The 23,087-nt window shown below is 45.3% G+C and overlaps 1 protein-coding gene across 2 annotated transcripts in view; it reads right to left on the bottom strand.

Moving 5' to 3' along the window:
- Positions 1-86: 86 nt before the first annotated feature.
- LOC116844653 overlaps positions 87-23,087 on the bottom strand; it is a 77,110-nt gene continuing 54,109 nt past the window's right edge. The window contains exons 1-3 of one of the 2 annotated variants that reach the window (XM_032816489.1): positions 16,849-16,986; positions 7,938-7,975; positions 87-3,265 (exon numbers count right to left, since the gene is read on the bottom strand). In XM_032816489.1, the coding sequence (XP_032672380.1) occupies positions 2,336-3,214 (879 nt within the window). In that variant the 5' untranslated portion in view covers positions 3,215-3,265; positions 7,938-7,975; positions 16,849-16,986 and the 3' untranslated portion in view covers positions 87-2,335. Of the gene's footprint in view, positions 3,266-7,937; positions 7,976-16,848; positions 16,987-23,087 lie in introns of those variants that run through there. The other variant, XM_032816487.1, reaches the window with a different exon arrangement.

Here is a 23,087-nt window from a genome sequence, read left to right as displayed (position 1 = left end):
AGAGAGAGAGAGAGAGAGAGAGAGAGAGAGAGAGAGAGAGAGAGACAGAGAAAGGAGAGAGAGATTAGATTCGGGAGAGGTTTGTCATTATTTCGAAAAATATATTTTATTTAATTTTTTTGTCCACCGCGCCCCTTCGAAGCGCAATGTGAGATGAACGGGGCGCGGGATGTACATACATTTTTCCGACGGTTCGACGTGTATAAGCCTAATGATATAGTTCTGCGTTAAAATAATCAACAACAAGCGAAACAACAACGAATCGAGATCTAGGGCGAAGGTTCGGCCACGATCCTCCTGTCACGATTCAGAGTCGTTTCTTATTCGCTAGATAACGCGGGGCGCAACCACCGCCGCGAATTTTGTCCAGGGAGACGCAGCAGTCGTGCTGGAATTCTGGGCGAGAGCACCAGCGCGACTTCTTCGCCCTCGAGTGCTCTTTATTCCACAATAATCGCGAGTATTGAGAGATGGGGGATGGGGTATTTCCTTATTACACTCTAAGCAACACTTGTGAATTTCGAGGCCGATCTCGGCGGCCTCGTCGAAACTGTAAGCACGGGTAGAAGCAATCGGCGCATCTTCGCATAATTAATAGCGAAAAAGTACAAGAGGGAAAACTGACAGTCTTTATTGTAGCTCGATAAGTTTGCGCGGATCTCCGCTCCAAGTGTTCCTCTGATCGCGAAATGAATTCTGCGTGCTGACGCGCACAAAAGCACGCGTGTCAACGTAATGTAACATATCGTAAACAAACGTCGTCTGCTTTCTAGCTTTAACTAAAACACTAAATTAACACGTAAGAAGCGAATCGATATAATTTATTTACAACGTAGTACCGTAAGTTCCGCAGGTCTCGCCGTTTTCCGCACGTCTGTCCCTCTCAGTCATCTCGACACCTTTACGTTCTCCGCGTGCAGAATAGAAAGAAAACCACCTTCACCAGACTGGTACGAAGAGGAACACAAAATTGTAACTGAGAAGGGCAGTCCTCGTGCGTATTCCGCGAGGTATCCTAACAGGGATCGTGCTTACGCGCTTCGTATAATTACAGGATAACGAGGCCGCGCGCACGTGCCGCGCACTCTGTCATGGAATTTAGCGTTTTAGCCGAGCGCGAGTGTCGCTGGTAAGAGTTTACCGATTCCGGAATCGCGGCTTACTCGAGCGTGACGTTCGCGTACGAGCGAATCCAATCAACGTAAAAGGTCTCCGTGAATAATCGTTGCCAGTTAGCCCCCGCAAACACCTCGCCGAATCGGGAACGGTTCTCCAGAAGGTGTCCGTGCGGGACAGTCGGCGGGACGCGTAACGCAGAGTCGCGTAAAAACGTGCTGATCGACGCGCTGTATGCTCAAGGAAGAAGGAAGAAGAGAAATCTCACGGGATCTGTCAAAGTCGCGCCGGGGTGTCGGCTAACGTGGAAAATCGGTGAAGCGTCAGGGCTTCTTTTCGGATCTCATGACGATGATTGGCCGATAAATAGGAACGCCAGTGCTTTGTATATTTATAATGCTCCAACTTACGTGTCGTCGCGCATGTGACCTTAATAGAAAGAGAGAAAGAGAGAGAGAGAGAGAGAGAAGGAGGGGCAGAAAGAAAAAGAGAGAAAACTAGTCGATCTTTTTTAAAGTTTTGAATTTTCGTTTAGCGAGTGACACGGAAACTTCACGCGGTACTTCACTTAAAGCTTGGTCCTTGTCAATAGCCCTTATTTGAAATTTATCTCATATGAGGTACAAAGATCTGAGTTTCAAGTTACATCAAAGTTTTTCACTTCAATCATGCGATATTCACGTTATGTTTGTAATTGCATGGTTCGACTGAAAAACGCATATCTAACTCTAAATTCAAATCTGAGTGTCTCACGCGAGTTTCTAGTAACGATTATTAAATAGGCCCTAGAAAAGTAGTGTGAATAACTTTCACTCATATGAAAAGCTTTCTCACTCATATGATCGTCGGATTCCAATGCTAGGAATTGAATACTGTCTAAATTGGCGACGTCACCGCGTTAAAGTGAATTCCAGGGTACCCGAGTAGTTTCCGAGTCGCTAGTTCTTCGGATTATGTGTGTGCTTACTGAAAAGAGTTCATACGCGCGTTCTCGATTCCGTTCGCGAATACACGAAGATGTCTCCCTCCTCCTCCTCTTTCTCCTGCCCCTCAGTCGCTGTCGCGCATTTTCAGCACATCCTCCACCAATATGATCGTGCGACGACGCTTTTCAGACTTTGGTTCCGATCTCGAGGCCAGATTCCGCGTTTCGGAGAAATCCCGAGGTTTGCGTCCGCGTCTTAACATGCACTTCACTTCCGACGTTCGTCCACGTTCCTCAGCTGAGGGCGAGCAACGGCTCGACGGACATGCGGGATCTCCTGGCCTTGTCCTCCTCGTATTGCTTCATCTTCATGAGCTTCTGCTTACCCTTGCTCTGCTTCTTCCTCGGTGTCTCCTCCGTGGTGAGTACTTCTTCATTCGCGTTGGATTGCTCCTCCTCCTCCTCCTCCAACATCCTTAGAGTCTCGATGATGTTCCGGGGTTCTGTGACGCGTCCAGTAGTGGTGCTGCCGTTCTTGTTGGCGTACACCACGGACAGATGTGAGAAGCTGGACTTGGGCGGCGCGGTGATGTCGGCGAAGTCGCGGAAGTTCGCGAAGAAATCACCGCCGCGGACGGGCTGCGGTTTCGGGTTCCTGTAGTACTGTGCACGTCCACGACTGTGGTAATACGGATTGTACAGGCTCTCGTCCACCGAGTACTCGTCGTTCTCTTTGTCCTCCGGGTAGTAAGTACCGCCGCGAATCACCCCGAAGTTACCGGAACCCAACAGCGAGTGCTGGTCCTTGGTGGTAGCCGCGGTTGCCTGGTAGTTGCGATCGCGTTGGAAGTAACCGAGGAACCTGTTGGGGCGGTACCGTTGCTGCTGCTGCTCAGTGAACGGCAGTCGGTGGTTCGCGAACAGCTCCGCGAACGACGGGAAGAAGTTCTGGCTCTCGGTCACTAGACTTCCTTCCGCCGCGTCGACGAGACTCGCTGTATCTTGGGTATTTTTCGCCTCTTGGTCCGTGGTAGCTGCCAGTTTCTCGCTGTTTGCAGCCGCGGAAGCGGCAGTGGACGTCTCCTCGCGGTCCTCGTCGTCCCTTTTCGCGCTCGCCTCTGCGTCGCGATCCGGCTGCAGGGTCGTCTCGGCTTCATCCGGCTCCATGTACATGTCGGAGTCGTCGTACTCTTCGTCTACCTCCGACGCCGACGCCACAGAGTCCTGCAACAGAGAGGAACAGTTTCTCCGCAATTATACTGGGGAAGCTGACGTCGGGCCTGACTCTCGAACAATAAACGCCGATGCGAGCGGGAGAAAGTCTCTATACGATCGGAACAGCGCGCGGATAGAAAAGTGTTTTACGAGTCGCGTCGCTCAAACGTGCTCCGCTAAACTCCACTTGGGTCCAGGATGCCACGGACTTTCATCGCGGATACTCGTACACGGCGTAATACCGCGCCGGGGAATCGCGCGTGTAACGAGTTGAGCTTTAACACTAGGAAATCGATTGCGAACCGCCAAAATGACCATCAATGATCGCTCGTAATACGAATATGACGGGCAATTAAGCCCCTCTCGCCCTCCAGCTGGCGTTATATAACCCTTTACGGGCTCTCTCATATTGTTTTAAAGCGCCATTTCTACGAATGATACTTTCGAACCCATTCAATGTTACGTGATAATTGCCGATTACGCGTTAGCGGAACCTAAACAAGAATCTTGGAAAATCAGCACACGCTTTCTTTGTAATTCTCGACTGTGTCGTTTTCCCGATCGCGTTCGCGGGAAATTATTCCTAAAGGAGCACGTCGCGCGCCGCCGGAACACTTTCTACAACCTTCTTCGCGGAATCACTCTACAGTATCCACAATGTAGCGGCCGCGTCGATTAGAAGTGATTATTCAAGCCTAAGTAGGAGGGGAGGGTTCGATGAGTGTGCGGTGCAACAGTTCCTTTCGCGGAGTGCATCAACCGTGCACTCGCTCGCTCGCTCGCTCGCTCGCTCGCTTGCTCGCGAGCAACCCCACCGTGTCCTCGCCTTGACATTTAAGGCATCTTCGTGCCGGCGACCGCCTGCGAGACCAGTTATTATCGGTATGTCATACACGATCTGCACGTTACCTGTAGTATACCGTCCACATCTACCACGTCGCGGCTCGCATGGACGACGTGCATGCACACACGCGTCGGCAATACGTATGAACGAACGAAGCGCATGGATGGCCGTTGAAATCGGTTGCAACACACCGGCGACACGCCTAGCATTGTTACGAATATGTCAGGCCGTGCGGTGTGACTGTAAGTGTAGTAAACTGTAATATTTGCCTGTGCACGACGTCAGCAGCGCGACGTATCTCGCTCCCGTTCTCGCGCGGGCGGCGTTGCTGCTTTGTCGCAGTGATAGAAAACCGTTGGTTTTCATGAAAGCATCAAATGAATCTAATTTTAAGGAAATACGTTAATAGTTTAATATGTTAATAATTTAATATGTTAGTTATATATGTTATTACCTACCGAATAAATAACTTTTAATTTGTTGTTATTTTTCGTTCAATCGGCTGATTAAAACAACACTTTCCCTCTATGAGTTTCATCACGCATCTTGTATCCAATAGGAATTTGATTTTTTAGTAATTTTCAGGAGATATATTTTCCAACTGGCGATACGGAGTGCGTTGTAAAACTCAATGAGGAGAAGTGTTGTCAGCTTTAATCAGTCGACTGTGCAGATTTGACGTTAAGTTCGCGACGGAATTTTGTTGTGACGCAAACGCGATGTTCGCCTTCACGCATCCATCGATTCGCAATGTACTACTATGCGTGTAATGAAAATGATTGTCGGCAAAAATTTTAATTCAATGGCGACAAACGATCATTCTTGGCCGTTCAATAACAATGGATACATTGTTCGCGTTGCACATTGCACGATACGACCAGAAGGAACGAGCGCGCAAGATTTTGCAACGAGACGGTTATAAATCAGCGTAGCGCGAAAAATTTGCCGACAAACGACGAGGATCGTGGTCGGGGGCCGACGGCCGTGCCGAATGTTACGCGAGCGTGTAGACAATAAATTCTATACGCACCGGCGAATGAGCATGATGGATGCCTCATCGTGGCCCGCAAATGAGAAATGAGCGATAGACGTCAGCCCGAGCGAGATCCCGTGCGCGAGGATTTCGTTTCGATGCGTATCGGCAAACGAAATAATGCGACGTAGTTAATCACGCCGGTATATGCGTGTACGTGTGCAATTATCCGGCCGCTTCGGACTAGTGTTAATTAAACGCGACCGGCTATCGTCCTTACCGAGCGAGACAAATTGAAACGCTACCTTTGCGACATCACGCATCACACGCGATTAAATTTCAAGCTCGAATTGGAGTGTTCATTAATCTTTATTGGCACGTAACGCAATAATAATTAAACTCGCGATATCGGCAATAACGGCAATATTGCGATCATTAGTGGAAATTAATTGCTCGCTACAGTGCGCGGTATAATTCACTCATTGCGACGCTTGTAACGATGACGGTATCAAAGCTTTCGAATTACGTCGCACGGAAAAACATATATTGGCAAAATGTACAGGGTGTCTAAATTCATAATTTTATTAATTTTATTGATTTTTTTATTGATTTCGTATATTTCTCTTATGGGCAAATTTTGGCCCTTTTCCAGCATTGTTCTTTTACACAGGAGTGTCATGAATTGTAAGATACCCTGTATAAATGCGAAGACGCTTGGCCAACAGGAAGTAGTGAGAGCATTGATCTGCCGTGTAATTAAAAAAGAGTCGGACACGTGAGAAGGAAAAGGACAGGCTGCGATTACGCGACACGATCGAACGCGTTTCCGCGCGGCAGTTTACGAGCTGAAACGTTACATTACAGCAGCGTACATCGCGACGATCTCTGCATCTCTGTGATTTCTGCATGCCGCGTGAAATAGGAGCGTCGGCATGTATTTCGACGCGCGCGTGACAAAAAACTATATAATATCAATCGTGATTCTATCACATTACGTTGGGTAACGCCGTTGAAGAAGTGGACAAGTACCAAGCGCACTCGAGACAAGTGTACGGTAATGCCAGCGATCCGGCGATAACAAGAAAGCGAGAGAGAACGTAGGGAGAAAGAGGAAGAGATGTATTATAATCGTTATACGATTACGGAATATAATTAGTTCCGCGGCTCGCGCACCTGATAGATACCGCCGCGTGCGAGGTGCTTGTGAATTCAGGAATTACACAGCGTTACCGATCAAACAGCACACTTTTGACTGTAAAAAAAAAAAAACTAAACTGCAGCTGCCTGCTTGATCTGGCAAACCTATTATCTCCCGCCTCACACTTATTCCCTCTCTTTTCTATCTAATGCTCGAGCGGGATTTGAGCTACGATACATGAGTAGCTCGATATCCTCCGCAATAATCGGAATTGACAAAGAGAGGGGGAAGGATCTAGAGAAAGAGAACACTATTATTACGCGATAAGTGGCTTCTCGCCACTTCGGATGCAAACTGCGCGCATGGAGTAGGAGAGGCGAGCGCGCACGCGAAGGTATTACCTGAAGATTATTATATTAAGTCGGACGTCGGTGTGTATGCGCCATCCAATTAGCCACATCGCCTCATCTGCTAGTCGGTCGGCATGAATTATACGTGAATTAGGTGCAATCAGCGGCCGGAGCAGCCGCGGGCCACACGATGGATGATCGGTCGTTTGCGGAGGGCATCGCGAATCATCGCGGCGCTCGCGGAAACCTGTGAGCTTTATTGCCGAAGCACGCGGATGTACGTATGTAGTACACATATACATGTGTTGTGACGCGCGAAAGTACGGCGCTGCAGAGATCCCGGGGCGAAGTCGACGTTGTTCAGTCGGCCGGCCGATCGTGAAATACAAGCTTGTAATTTTATAATCCCTGTTTTAATCATCTGTTACGCTCTGTCACATTTTCCTCTCGTTAAAACGGCCCGAAGTAATGCAGGGGAAATTAATACTCGAGAAAGTTACGCCGCGGTTGACGCGCCGGGATCGCCGTCATCAATTATCTTTTCTATTATTTCACAAATATTTCAGGTATATTTAAGAGCGCGCAGGGTCTGCCCGATTCTTTTCTCCACGCGTCACCGTCGATTAGCACGTCATTATGATATTATGGTTTATTATTGACGATTGCTCGTTTGCGCTGTCCCGCGCGTGATTTACAACGTGCTGTCAATACACGATCTCTAGTTAGGATAATCGCACACCTGATTTATTACGCGTCGTCCATGAGTGTAACAGGACACGACGCGGTGGCTGTGTCGGCTGGGGACGTCGGAGCAAGAAACTCTATTTGCATTTATTATGACAATAAGTGCAGTTATCGCTTATCGGCGAGTAGGATTACAAGTTACGCGCGCGGCGATCAAGAATGAACGGACGCTCGTAGCCGCAGGGAGCATGCGAAGATACATTTGCACCCTTCAGGCGTCTGCAATTTTCAAGTTTTTTAGTGACACGTAGTTAAGAAGCGAGACTTTATCAATGTTTTCGCAGCACTTTTATACCGTAGAAAGTGACCGGGTTTCTCTGTAGCTGAAGAAGACAGATAACAAAATCGAATTTTTTGATTGATCTAACATATTAAGAAGTCTGCTAATTCGTAATCTTATGCGGGATCCGTTTCGATCTACTTCAGTTTTTCTGGGCGCCAAAAAATCTCCTTCAAACCGAACTGTCCTTGCGCTTGGCGCACGAGAAACTAAGCGGCTCGACCTCACGTGTGCGTCGCGATTTCCGATTTGAATCAGGCTTCAGGCATTCGGGCTGTGTCACGGTGAGGCGACCGCGGAGCTTCTCTCTCCTTCTCTGTTCCACTGATTATTCCTCGGAGATTTTTCTTACCTCGTGTTCGACCGCGTCCTCGGGAACCGGCGTCTCATCTGAAACAAAGAACGGATCGCTCGTGAGAAAGGTTGCCTCGCGCGCTGGTAGGCGTGCAAACGACACGTACGCAGGGCGCTTAAATCGCGAGCACCGGTATTTACGAGCGAATTACGGCACCGTGGGCAAAGAGCGCGGGGATATTTTTCGCCGTGGAGCACGCATCCGGGAAAAGAACCCCGCGATGAAGCGAATCCCCGATAGTCGATATCGGGACGACGGGCCGAGATACGACGCAGTGCATTAATGACCACCCTTGGCCGTTGCGTGTAGCTCATCGAACCGGTCGCATGCATCATTCGCTTTGCGAATGCGCGTTGCTGAATCGCGATTTTTCAAGGAATCTCCGTCGAGCACCTTGAGAGCGCGCTGATACGGCGCAAGCCAGCAATTTATACCGGTATTTATTGTCGAATCGAGAGAACCGAGCCAGAATTTCGTGCGATTAACTTCCCTTTCCTTCGGATAAGTCGGCTCACCGCGACAATACCTGAATTACGATTCGGCGCTCGCGAGTTACTTTCATGCCGCGCACTGAGCAATGTTCGCAAAATAACACGTTCTTGAACGGAAAAAAATTAGTATCCTCTTAACTCTTTGAAGTATAGAATCTTAAAAATTCGGATGCTAATAAAATATTCATGTCACATGTTTAGAATAACAATCCAAGAAATCATTACTTTTGAAATTAATCTTTACTATTTTCCTATTTTTGCTCAAAATGCGCGCAAACTGAAGTGAATATTACGAGTAACACAAAAAATCGATAGTGTGCATCACTATGTACAGGCTAAGCGGTGCTTTCATTGCGAGATCACTATAGCCTGAAACTATGATTTAGTTCTAATAGGTGATTTCATGGGGAAACCTTTACGTTCTAAAGGATTAATATACTAATATACTCAAATAAACAATCATTATTTCATATATAAACAACGATATATTGTTTCGTTAGAAGAATTTTAAAGTCTTGAATCAACATTGTAGTTTTATTTAAATATTACAATAGTTTCATAGAAAGACAATATAAGAAATACAATATATTTTGTGATGATATATTTCGACATTTTTCGACATTTAAAAACATCATATCCTGAATCCAATATTTCATTTATGAAAATTACTTTTAAACAAGCAGTTTCATTTTGAAATTTATGTGTGGAAAACAAAGTTATTTTCCGAAACAAGAATGTTCCTCTTTCTGCGTGCGTCAGTCCGCTGAAAAGACATGTTCACTTTACTCGCGGAATGCGAGTCAGAATTAACGACACACGTCGTCGGTGAGACTCCCTTGTTATCCTCGAGACAAATTCGATCGTATCCGTCGCCTTTTTACGGGCGGTCGTTTAAACGTTGAATTACACCCACTTGTCGTTCGCAAATTGTCGGTCGCGTTCCGAAGAGCCGCTCAAAAGCACGCTGCGCGGTGAGCGTTGTTACGGCGGCGGGAAGAGGGGCGGGAGGAGGGCTAGAAGGTAAGAGATAATTGCGCGTTGTTCCGAGGCCGTTATTAATTAGCCCGCGGACATCGGACTTCCTTAATTAGTTTGAAGCTCAGCGACGGCCAGGCCGGCGATCTTGCCGGGTTTCTTTCATCCTCTCGGCACGGGAGAGAGAAAGTCAATTACGTCGATGACAAGTCGCGGACGCTTGCTTACCGCGGAGGGTTTAGTGCGTCTCCAGAGATCCTTGCGCCGCCGGTGCGTGTGTATAAAGCTAAAACCCCGGCGCGCACTCGTTCCCTCGACTCCGCTTGTCAACCGGCGTTTGAGACACGCTAAGTACGCGCGCACACACGCACACGCGGATATTCGATCGACAACGCTTCCGACAACATTCGCCGTCTGTTTTTCTATTTCTTTTATCGTTCGATCGTCACGAATCTAGAGCGAGCGGCACGCGGCGGGACAGTTGGCGTTATAAAGCGAATTATATCAATGTAATCGTTTTTAATGGGATATATGATGTTTACGTAATGTGTCTAGTTAATAAGAGCCGCGACCAGCGAGCAGCTGCGACAAGAAAATCGCTCGTCACGTATCTCTGATTAGCTGCGCCGCGAGCTGACCGCTCGGTGACCGCCGTGTCGTGATGCTGTTTCTTTATTTATTTTTTTTTCTTTTTCTCCTTCTTTTTTCGACGCGCGCGCGACTTATGGACTCGCGTGATTCGCGACTTGATTTCCTGATCGACGGGGGGAAAATTCGCCGCCGAATGGACTCGTTAAATCGCGGTCTGTCGGCGGTATTTTATCGCGCCAATTACTGCTCGCCGCAATGTGATGAGCCACCAACCGGCAATTTGTTGGCGCGATTTCGCGAGATTCGCGTAATTTATCGCGCTGCGTGTCGTGGCCCGGGTACCGCGAGGTCACCTTTCGCAGATCGTGAGATATGACGTACGCTCGGCGTGCGCAGAAAAAAAGAGCGAATTTTAAGTGTTTTCTCCATGGTGGCATTGTTGAGGGTTTATCTCGTGAAATTAACAGCGTTCATTCATTTCGCGCGTGACACGGACTATAATTTGTATGATAATAATATGACATATCAATAAATCATTCGCGCCATATAATGTTTCCATTGCTCTTTCTATGCGACTGTGTTTTACACGTGTGTATGCTGATCCAAACAAATAAATATTAATAGTCTTTTGCCTGGCGGGGGAAACACGACGCGATGATTAAGCGAGATAAGGCTCATGCATATCCTCACGTTTATCGAGCGTAAAGCGGATCATTTCGCAAGACTGTGAAATACGTGAAATTGCGCGCGGGGGAATAGCCGAAAGCGATTGACATCAAAGCATTCGCGCGAGAGGAGAACGCAAGAGGGACTTTCGGTGTCGATAGAATATAAAATTCATTCCCATACCGCGCGTCTCGGTACTGTCGAGTCGGATCGAGCATAACGATGTCAATTAATTAGCCGCTAATATAGCCTGTGCATTCACTTTTGGCTTTATTTGCGACATTTATTATCGCGGATGCGCTCCGCATTGAATCCAGCGAGGGAACGTTGCACGATGACACGGCAATCGGTCTTCCTTAAACGCGTTCATTCGCCCGCGCGAGTATACTTTACTTTCTAACGACGAACCGCGAGCTGTGCTCTACGCATAATAGAACAATCAAGTCCGGGTGACGAAAGACACGTGCGGACTGCGTGTCTCATGCGTAATGTTCTGAAGTAATAATAGCAGCCTGCTCGACTGGCGCTTTCAACAATGTCTCTTACGACGTTTGACGTATCCGAAAAATTTGCACCACTTTAAAAGTTACGTCATCTCTATCCGAGCACAATCACTTGAAATGTTAAGTTTCAAGTTTGAAAGATATTAAATAATACATGGGAAAAAAGATCTGGTTGGATTGACCAATTTCTAGTGAAATATGAATAATCAGAAATTCCAGTTGAAGAATTTAGTCTAAATTATCGAATTATCCGGCTGACTTGAATAGAATCTATTTGGTATCAGAAAGTTTGAATTCTGAATAATTAGCATTATTCTGAATTGTTCATATGTCACTAGAAATCGGTTCATTCAACTATTTTTGTTAAGGAGAAGCATATTAGTTTCACTCTCTCCTTTTTTTCTCCGAGACGAAGATGCACATGTCGCTCATTATGAAGCGTCAATTCAGCCAGCTAGATGGACCTATTTTTCAACGACACCGTAATCCGCCGACAATGGGGATGACACCGCGACGGGAACTGCGCTTCCTCGCGCGCGCGGTGTCGCCGCACTCTCAACATTGTTCTGGCGACACCATTTGCGACACAACCGGAGACAACTCCTTTATCATCACGCACGCCTCGCGTCGGCGTAAAAAAAGGTCGCGTGATCATTAGAACGATAAACCCTCATGAGAGACGATAAACCCGCCGGCGACCTGTGACATCGCTTCGTCGTGCGCGACGATCGTTACATCTCTTGTCTCGGGACTTCCAATTAGCTGGCATGGTATTTTAAACTTTCGCGGTGTTGTCTAATGTTTTGCTTGTTTTCCGAGTTTGAATCGCGTCTACCTTGTACACCCGCACACCTGAAACTTTCAGGATTTTTCAGGGCAACTTGAAAGTTTCAGATTGCCCTGAAGAAGTGAACTGAAATGTTCACGAAACATCGGGATGAAACACAAGGAAGACACGGTGCAAACCCGAAAAGCAAGCCGAAAAGAGTCAGTTGGCATTCGAAAGAGGAGAGGGAAGAATTGAAGAATTGCGCGCTGTGCGAAAACATTAATCTGCGAGGACTAAAGGTGCAACTTTTCAATTCGGTTTTAACGCGAGAATGCTTGCCTCGACATTCACATCATCGATCATAGAAACAAGATAATGATTAACGCGAATAAGTAATTAGATTGCGGGTGCGCCTCTAAAACGGCGCCATTAAAGTGGACTTTACGATAATTAGAGCCTGTTTATACGCGTTATTAAAGGAAGCGACTTTATTGCCGTCTCGTAAATACTTATTGACGGACCTTCACGTGTTGTTTAACGCTTTCCTCGCAGGTGCTTAGTGTCGCGCGCTAATCTTTCCCATTCGTTATACCCTGGATTTTTTGAGTTCCGGACGTTGATTGCTAATAATTTGTTTCGCTGTAATCACTTCGGTCAGATCTTCTATGATGATTATGTAGGAAGCGACATTATACAACAGCCAGTGAAACGTTGTAATTTGGTAACTACTATTTTTCATATCTTAAACGTGCATCTGTGAAGACACGTTTTCCAGGCACGTGCAGATGATGTTTCGTGGTGGATTAAGATGCGCAATCGACTGACGGTGGTTGATTGCACGTACGACAAATTTTCTGATTTTATAATACACGTCACAATCGCAATCTAGAGATTTACCATTTCAAATTGACAATCTGAAATTCAAAATAAAAGTAACACGTGCTAGATCACGAAATGATACAAAACGATGGTATTTGTAACTCTCGCGTTTCTCTCGTGTAACATTCATGGGCATGCTGGACGACTGGACGACACGCTGACGGAAAAACGAAACGTGTGCGATACACAGCCAGCCGTTTCCCGCTGCCCGCCGTGGCTACTTTGAAATTGTAATGGATACGCGTACGACATAATCAAATCGCGATTCAGTCTGGATTCTTACGAGGGCTCCGCGTGCCGCCGACGAGGAAGTGATTACTATCGGTCGAAGTATACCGTCCTTTTCGTTCCTTTTTTCGCCCTAGGTCGCGACGGGAAAGGACGTAGTCTATTACGGGCCGCGGAACGAGAGGAAAATTTCGTGCCAGGTGGATTGAAATCGGTGAATCGGCGCTTCCTGCTTTCAAACTTTCCGAAAAATCCGCGACGGCGACGCCGCTGGCTACCACCACGTAACTCTAGATACTCCATAAGGTACGCGAGACTGACTGACGCGTTCTCGTGACTCGGCAATGTTCCGGATCCGAGTTAACGACACGAGGCAAACGAATGAAATAATCCTTTAACACGAGATAAAATATATCTTCGAAATGTATTATCAACATTTTTCTCTTTTATACTTTGAGTCATCTTAAATTACCGCACGGACGGAATTTTATAGTAAAAATTACTAAACTCTTACTATTATTGTTACTATTAAGTACTGAAATTACTAAATACTAATTACTAAAAAAAATACTAATTACTAAAGTATGATATACTATTAAAAGTATCAATTATTAAAAACTAAAATATTAATTGCTGAAGTATTAATTACTAAAATATTATCAATTATTAAAATTTTGAAGTAGATAGAAGCGTTACGTCAGCCTCGCGTATAATTCTTAATACTTCGGATATCCGATAATTTTTAAAAACTGAAATATTCTATTGAAGAATTTGCTATGTGTTTGCTGCAGTACAGCAATTAATAAATTCGTTATTATTAGTGAGTTACCATAGCAACAAAATTAAATTAATAAATTTTTTAAGTAATTTGTTAAAGAGTATATAAAATGTCGCACGCGAATATAACGTGACTCGAAGGCGAGTAACATGCTTCCGCCCGTAGGAAGCAATCGTCGCGTCGATAATCGTTAATAAGACACACGGGCGCTTCGTCGCATACTATATATACCGTCATAAATTTCTTAGCCATTACGACACGAGCTTTAACCCAGGCGACTCTCCTTTCTCGCGATGAATCCGTCGTGTCGGAGGAAACAACGTTGCTGCATCGCGCGCGAGTTACCTCGTTAATCGATCGCGTGATCACGAACTTCGTGTGCTTCGGCATCTGCATCTTGAATCAACGTCACCTACGACGTCGATAATTGAATGAGCCGTCTGCACAGAGCCACACATTGCCGAGCTTGTTTTGCGCTGAGCGTTGCGACAACCTCGTGCAATTTTCAACGCTTCAGATTCCCGACAATTTCCAAAGATACAACCGTAGAAATTTAATGACGTAATTCAAGTAGTATGCAAGTCGTAAAATTTCCCATTACATTAACGCGCGCGTCGATATTAACGATTATTTTTCCTCATCTCGTTATTAACATTGCGAATTGAGCAATTAAGGTGGGACAGCTCTTTAGAAATGTTCTGACTTGCTTCATTTACGATCTCTGTTTTTCCATTTGCTGAACAAAAAGCGTAAAAGGATTAGTAGAAGTTGGAGAGTTGCATTTTGCTGCAGCATGCGTCGCTAATAGTAGATGATATCATGGGAATCTCGCGGCATAGAACGTGGGAGTTCGGAGTTAGCCACACCTATACGTCCTCTCGTCAGGAAGATAGCGCTGAAAAGGAGGACCGCGCCGAGAAGACGCGGAGAAGAGGCCGTGGAGAAGGGCGCGTTCGTCTCTCGAAAATATTTCTCGAGAGTGAAAGCATCCGGCTCACGGCTCCATAATACGATCCATAATACCGTCCAACTCGATACCGCCGCGCTTTGCAACACATGGTAGCGATAGTCGTAGGAAGAACGTGACGACTTTAAACTTTCGTTTAATTTATCGTGGCGTTGGCGAGAACTCAATCGCGAACTTTCTCCCGAAGGGTAGTCTGTAGAAACCGAGATCGGCCGGGCAGTAGCAGACACTTCTCTCTGCTAGTAGTCACTTTCTGCTTCTCCTTCGTGCAACTTTTATTTATCGTCGAGCAGCAGATAAGTTTCGCCACCGTAACCCTCGTTTTCGATAATTTCATTTGACGGGATAAGAAGAACGAATCTTTACCGGTTGCGTTACCCGGCTCGGTTCAGTTAATCTTGGAAAGGTACACACAGAAAAATATATACTGCATTTTAGTAAATATACTTGTTTCATAAGTATTTCATAAGTTTATATATCCGCAAATCTATCATTATGTAAGTTCTATCTATAAGTATATGTAAGTTCATCATATAAGTTCATCATATCATATAAGTTCTAGAAGGTTTTCAGTATGAGTAAAAGTTGCTCACATTTCGAGGGTTAAAGCGAATGAACGATCGAGCGGAGACTCGAATGATATATTCCTCCGCGTCTGTCTGTTTCTTGTCACGCTCTCTTTGATCAAGACACATGCTCTCGCATCGGTCGCTTAAACGATGAAAAAGTACACCTTATCCGGAGGACATAGAGATGTGTGAGCGTTGCGGGAGCGCACGGCGTAGCCTGCGTTGAGCTGAGGGCACGACAATTTTGTATAATAACACTCGCTGTATAATCAACGACCGTTATACTGTGCCGCGCAACGTTCAGTCGCGGCGGACACCGACGCTTGAGCAATGCTTTATCATAGGTTGACGCGCCGCTCATGTTCCACGGGGAGTTTCAATTCGAACGCCTCGATGTTGCGATTTGCCCGGGGGATAATAAGGAATTTTGAGATTCGCCGCACTTGGCAAAAGAACGAGACGTAGGAGTTTTGCGCGGAATCCTTTCTATCGGCGGATACCAGTGGATTTGCAACGCGGCCGAAATCGAGAATTTATGCAAATCACACATGCGTTGCAGCGCGCATATTATGTTTCTCTCTCTCTCTCTCTCTCTCTCCCTCTTTTACTCTCTTCTCGCGCCTCGTGGATTGACCGACGTGGAATATTAATCCCCTTTAGCGATTCAATTGAAAGTATACTATTATGGATGCGACGGCGCGCTCTTGTTCTCTGCCAATTTCGCTAACATTCAGATACGCGCGATATCTAAGTAGAGAAAATTGAATGTTTCTGATTATACACATGGATGTATCATTAAAGACGATTCCGCGTTTCGTGCGTGCTCTGTTAAAAAGACTCACAATGTGTCGTCGCGAATCGCGCCATCCCACCACTGGGAAGCGAATCCCAGCGTGAAAGTTGCCGAGAAATCTGGGTTTGCAGCTTGCGCTTTGATTCGAGATTTGCGGATGTAATCATTTCGTGAGAATATGTCGCGGTTTCTCGGAGATAAATAGTGGTTGTGAATGGGGTTAATTAAGAAGTAATGGTCTTGAATAGTTTTCAGCGACAATATTCAATTACTAAATTTACTCTAGCATCAAGAAAACTCAATTCAGCTCAATTACCTAAATCGAAAGAATTACGTGAAAGTGTTTGCAGATAATCGACGGTGTTTTGAGTATCAGAAGCGAGAAGACGTTCTCCTGAAACAGTGGGACAACGAGAATAAGCTAGAAAAAGGATAGCGCAACCAATTTTCGAGCGTGTTCCTATTTTAGAATAGATGTTTTAATCTAAACCTTAGAGAAAAACATCGATTTTAAGCCTCAAGTCCTAAGCTTTAAGAGATGGGCCGCTTAAGGTTTAGGGCTTGGGGCAGCGTGAAAAATGCTTAAGGCCGGAAATACATAATAATTTAGAACTCAGAACATAAGGATTAGGACCTGAAACACCTACCGTAGAATGGGACTTAACATCGACACGTCGGTCATAGTTGGGTGAGACTGACCTTGACAATGCGGCGACGTCAATGAGCCAGTGTGTTCGAGCGGACGCCGACACGATTCGATGCCACTTTCACGATCAGAACTATATAATTATCCCGCTGCGAGGGTTCCCGCAAAACTCGTTTTCAGCACTCGAATATGCGAGAAGTGGCGCGTCCCATCGCTCGGCCGGTAGAAATCAAACTGGATCGGGCCGTTCGAAACGAAGCGAGCTCGTCGAGATCGCCTCGTGCGCATTCCGTTGCAATAAAACGCAAAGGAATCCATGGGGATCAACGGACCGCGTAATTCCTGTCCGCCTCGATATCGCGATCTCTTGACTGTTCTATTGTTGATAAAACTGGTAGCGCGCGATCTCGCGTGTTGTTTGACGTGACGCGTACTTTCGCGCTCCGTACAGTTGTTACGCAACAATAAGATAATATGTCGTTGTTTGACGTCGTTGACGCTAAAAATGCCGAGATTAGGATACATTAGCGCAATAAGTGATTAGAGATTACTCCAAGAGCGCAACGATCCGTCTCCGCCGCGAAATGTTAAGTGCCAGTTGTTACCCCATTATTATGAAAATGAGACATCTAAAAAAGGTCCTAATGCGCGGATAATCGGTTACACCTGCACGCGATTCTAACATTTCGCCGACGTACAGTGCGCTTGACGGCTGGCGCTTTCTCTTTGTTCAAGTCGCAAATAAGCGTCGTCGGGCGCCACCGTTAATCGATACTTGGTTCTTTTTTCCCGACTTATTACTCTCCAGAGTGGAATTGACATTTTATGGCGATTGACGTTCGTGACATTTGATATAATTGATGGTCAACTCGCGATTGCCTCTCGCGGATTGTACTTATTAATTTATTCACCTTGGCGATTGATTTTGCTGCGACCCCTCCGGGCTCATCACTCACGTTAATGGATCGTCGATTGATTTCGAGTCTCTGTCGACCAATTAAGAGGATGCTGAAGTGGATGGCAAACTCCAAAAATGTCGATAACGTAGAGGCGATCGTCACTAATGTCTATTTCTACCAACCTTGGTTAATTTAACCGACCAGTTATTTTAATGGAATTGACCAATCGCATTTTTCGTTCATCGGAATTAAGACAGATGCGATTGGTCATAATACGATCATACTATTATAATACGATCATGCTATCCTTTTCGTATTTCTTGTTTTTTACACATTGTCAATTTGAATTTTTTTTGTCGTTTTTATCACGTATTGAGCAATGCTCCAATTCATTATTGCATGCACGGAAAAAAATATTTGGTTGAATTAATCAAATATCTGGTCGAATATGAACGATCCAGAAATTCTGACTGAAGTAACCCGAATTCTATTTAAGTTAACAAGATTTTTGATAGAGTAACCAAACATGTTTGGTCATTTAATCTCTTAGGTACTGTACGCTACTATAGTGGCTTTCGCGTATGTTATCTTTTTAAAAGGTATGCCACTACAGTAGCTTTCGCGTATATCATCTTTCTGAATGATACGCTCACTCTTATTTCTAATAAATTATAATTTACTTATCTAAAACTGTATTCTAGTGTACTTGCGTAGTGAAAAGCATTACCAGACACAAATCGCAGTGTTGCATTGTTTTCGCGCAATCTGTGTTGAACTTTGCCGTACAGAGATACAGTTCCGCGGAAAGTCCTGCCGTAGCTAAGAGATTAAGCAGACATGTTTGGTTAGTCTACCAAAAATATTGTTAACTTAAATAGAATTCAAGTTACTTCAATCGGAATTTCTGGATCGTTCATATTCGACCAGATATTTGGTTAATTCAACCAAATCTTTTTTTCTGTACATACTTTCAATGTATGAAGGCATTTGCAAATTTGTTCAATTAATAGAACGTAAACTTTTCAGAAAAAGTCAGTATTTTGGCGGTAAAGTTTTCCGGTATGTCATTCCCTTAACCCATCCTAGGAACGTAAAATTTGTATGTTTTTGGTACGTTTGAGACAATTATAGGAATCGATTCTAGATACCGGTGCACTTCGGACGCGGATGATCAAAATCGCTTCCGCGACTTTCTCCCCCCCTCCTCTTCTTCTCTTTCTCCCTATTATGATGTAGTAGCCAATTTCCGGGTGTCACGAGATATGTGTACACGGAGAGAATTTTATAGTAAAAATTACTATAAGATTTCGTAAACCGAGAAACAGATCGATATTTTGCGGTAATTCATTATCCTTTCATTTCATGTGATACATGGAAAAAAATTTGGTTGGATTAACCAATTTTCAGTGAAATGTGAAGAAACCAGAAAATTCCGGTTAATGTTACCAGAATTTCTAGTTTGTCCATATTTTATCAGAAATGTTCTTAATTCAACTAAACTTTTTTTTCCATGTACTTATTATTTTAGGGAAATTGAAATATGCTATTAAAATATGCTATGCTTATTAATAGTTGCTGTGTTTCTAGCGAAATTTATTATGTCATTTAAAGTAGACCTTATTGACAGTCCATTCCTGGACTACTAAAAAATACAGTAAAATTGAAAAAAATTCGTATGAAAAAAAGAAAATTATAATATTCTCTCCGTGTATCGAACACGATGACGAGAATTCTCGGTCTTCTCGTCGGCAAGTTCCCCTTTTTTTGAGTACCAGCGGATGAGTTAACAACGCGGCTCACGACGTAGATCTTCGGGAATCGTGATTCCCGTCGGGCATGGTCATTTGCGAACTTTTCGACGTTGCATGGGAGAAAAGCAACCGTCAATTATCCCTCTTTCGTCGACTCCGTGATACGGCGTTTGTATAATAAATAGACAATAGTAAGTAAACACCGATAGATAGATCTATTCCTACCCTGCAGCAGGCTTGTTTCTCGCGATCGCGAGACACGTTAATGCTGCTGAGTGAACTGCAATTCTCCACTTAGACCCCGGCTCCCTTTCGTCATCGTCTACCTGACGTTAACTGTAGCTTCGCGCTATTTTTTCTTCGTCCGGGAGAAGAACTTTCTGCGCCGAGAGGGATAGCCCACCCTCCGACACGAGTTTTATACACATTATTCTCTTCTATCAAACTTCTCTGCACATCTCATCTCACAGAGAGGGAAAGAGACAGAAAGACGCGCTGCATTCTGAAACATTCCGTCGTGGTTTCGAAAGGATCGCCGTTTCTTCGCTGTCGTCAGACCTTCGTGTGATGCGTGTCGATCGATCGCGGCTGCGAGAGAAAATCGCGAGAGCAAAAAAAAGGAAAAAGGAAAAAGCGAGTGTCAGGCAAGGACGCGGCATCCTTGTTACCGTTTTCTTCCTGCGTATCTAACAGCCGATGGGATCTAGAACGTCTCGATCATCAGCACAAGGACGCTCCGATCATTAGAATCCCGCGCAATCTAACCAATTAGACGCGGGACGAGCGTCAACGCGCTAGTGTTTCTGCTTCTCTCGCTCGCGCTTCATTAATCAAAGTCACCGCTAACGAAGATGATGATTTTCGATAATACGTCTGCCTGCGGATAAGCCAGATAGACGATTGTCATTATCGACGTGACGTCGTCGTCGTCGTTATCGTCGTAAGAGGAAAATCAATGGTTATGAGTAGTTTACATTTGCGTTAAACAAAGTTTGCGCTGATAAAAGGTCAGTGACGCGTTAAAGAGGCTCTTCGCCGTACCGTGATTTATGGTTTAACTTTCGCGTCGTAATTGGCGGCATTGAAGTGAATTCGGATTAAAGGCGCCGTTTTCCAAGGTTCGCGTCAAACATATGCAGCCGTTGCGTGTCTCGCGCAATACAGGCGTCTTGAGGGTATTCCTTGTTAAATTTATCCCTTTTGCGATCGAAGAAAACGCTGCGTCATGGAACAGTTTCGCAAGACGATCTGACGATATGCATCGCTGATTATTCCCCCTTGCAGTGTGAGCAGCTCTCTCCAAACTTATTCCGAAATTGGCTTCGCGTTCTAGATTAAATTAATTGCTGATAATTAATATCAGTTTAATGTCCTAAGATAAATCAGTCCCTGATAATTGATTGATATTGACAAAACGGAAATATCTCGGCAAACATAGAGGAAATGAGACGATTAAAGAAGCAAAGGGTGCACACAGAAAAATACCATTTACTGCTGAGAAAAACGAACCAAATTTTTATTTTAATTTATTATTCTTGATTAAAATGCTGAATTTGTTAGGATGCAAAATATACTTTGTATAAATTTGACGCTTACAATGAATTTATTTGCGGATAGATTTGCAAATAAACTTATGAAATGAAACAACTAACATTCACTTGAACGTAATATATATAATATTTTTCTGTGTGCGCGGTAGCTGGCTCGAGATTACTGGGATTCCTCTCTGAATTCACTTCGTGCTGCTGTTTCGCGGTGTTCGGCAGCGCGTAAGGTAGGCCAAGTCGGCGGTGAACGCCACTTGAACTCAGCCTGGCGCGTTTAACGGTAGCGAAATGCTTTAATTATTATTTACCGTGCCTGGCGGCGTTATTGCGGCAACCTGCGCCGACGTGGCCGTCGATTAGCGATTAGGTACGGAGGGCGATCGACGGCGATGCCGGTTCCTCGATTAGAAGTTCAATGGTCATCGAGCATTAAGGTGCATTAGGTGGAATTAACGCGCTCCAATTCTACGCCAGATTACACGCGAGGGCGCCCGTTAGGCATCCTACGTGATCGAAAGTCGACCGGTGGATAATCGGTCATTTTCTTTATTGCCGCGCACACCTAGGCACAGAGGGAGAGAGGCAAGGAGGAAAGGGGTGGGAGAGAGAGAGAGAGAGAGAGAGAGAGAGAGAGAGAGAGAGAGCGTCTTAGTTCGAAAAATTTCGTGAGATTTTTCTTGGTTATCGATTGTTTGCGCCCAGGGTAAATCCACGACATTTGTAAATCCACCGGCGTCGCTTGCGCAGCGGAGAACGGGAATCCGGCCGCGTCCTCCAATGTGGCGCGGATCTATGTACGGCAAAATAGGATTTAGCGGGGCGCGCGGGAGGGGAGGGGGAGACGTAATACAAATTCGCCGTAAACAAATTACACATCCGCGGCGACAATTTCATTCTGTTCCACCTGCGGTAAATACGTCATCCCGCGTATCCGTAATATACAATCTACTTGTAAAACAGCGCGTGGCGCGCGCGTACGTAGACGGGCGCGAGGAGAGCGGCAGGTACGTGCTTGCTTCTCGCCTCCTCGATTTTAATGTTTCTTCCGTGCGTGCGCAGAGCGGTGTGCGGCCGTAAAGCCGCGAGAGCGCGAACGAACGGCGGGAAGCCGTCGCGCCGCACGGATACGCAAACTGGCACCTCGCTCCGGTGTAACGCTTACCTTAATTGCGTGGCAATGGCGACGGGGTGTCGGAATGTGGTTACGACGCGCGGTAGTTTGAGTTGCCCGGGGAGAGTATAGTCACCGTGTCACCGGCGCTTCTTCCCGTACATACGATATATTGTTCGAGTGTTTTCGCCGAAATCTCGTTTTCATCCCGTGTGTCAGACAGAGAGAGAGAGAGAGAAAGAGAGAGAGAGAGAGAGAGAGAGAGAGAGAGAGAGAGAGAGAGAGAGAAACTGCGGGCGCCACGACGATGTTAAAATACGAGACTCCGAGTTGGACTTTTGCTGAATTATTCCTAGTATGCGTTTTGCATACAGATATGAGACGTCGCGTCGGGATCTGCCGAGGGAAAATTAACCGCGAGATGTGAGTAGCGAATTTTCGACGCTGTACAAGGGTACGGCTATTATTTTTCTCCTTCTTCCCTTCCTTCAATCTAATTTTCGTTTTCGTCGGGGCGGCTGCTTCTCCGAGAATGCCACTAAAGAATTTGGAATATCCTCCATTCGGTTGTGTGTGTGTTGCTTATTTTCTAACTCTTGTAATTTTTTACTCCCTAAAATGTAAACGCAAGACAAAAGGCGGTTACAAACAGGCTCAAGTGAGCTGTAAATAAATTATGTTTAAAGTTTTCTCTTTTTCTCCCTCTTTTTATAGTTTAGGACATACACGATAAATCCTTTCACGTGAAGTCAACTTCACTTATCAGTGTAATTTTTATCTGTGATATGAAAGCGAATAATTTTGTAGTAATTGGAAGCCATCATGAATCTTCTTTTCCATGCAACTTGCGAAAAAAGTAAATATCTCTCGTATATTTTCAAGGTTAGATTTTTCATTTTTCACACGCGAGTTTACACCAGAGAACGGGATTCATGATTGACCTTCAGGTCGGCTGTCAGATTCGCATCGGTTACGCGCGCATAG

This window comes from Odontomachus brunneus, unplaced genomic scaffold (genome assembly GCF_010583005.1).
Source record: "Odontomachus brunneus isolate Ranch 3 - 2012 unplaced genomic scaffold, Obru_v1 Obru_scaffold_044, whole genome shotgun sequence".
Lineage (NCBI taxonomy): Eukaryota > Metazoa > Arthropoda > Insecta > Hymenoptera > Formicidae > Odontomachus > Odontomachus brunneus.
The sequence above is the reverse complement of the archived record's forward strand: the minus strand, read 5'-3'. Positions and strand labels throughout refer to the sequence as shown.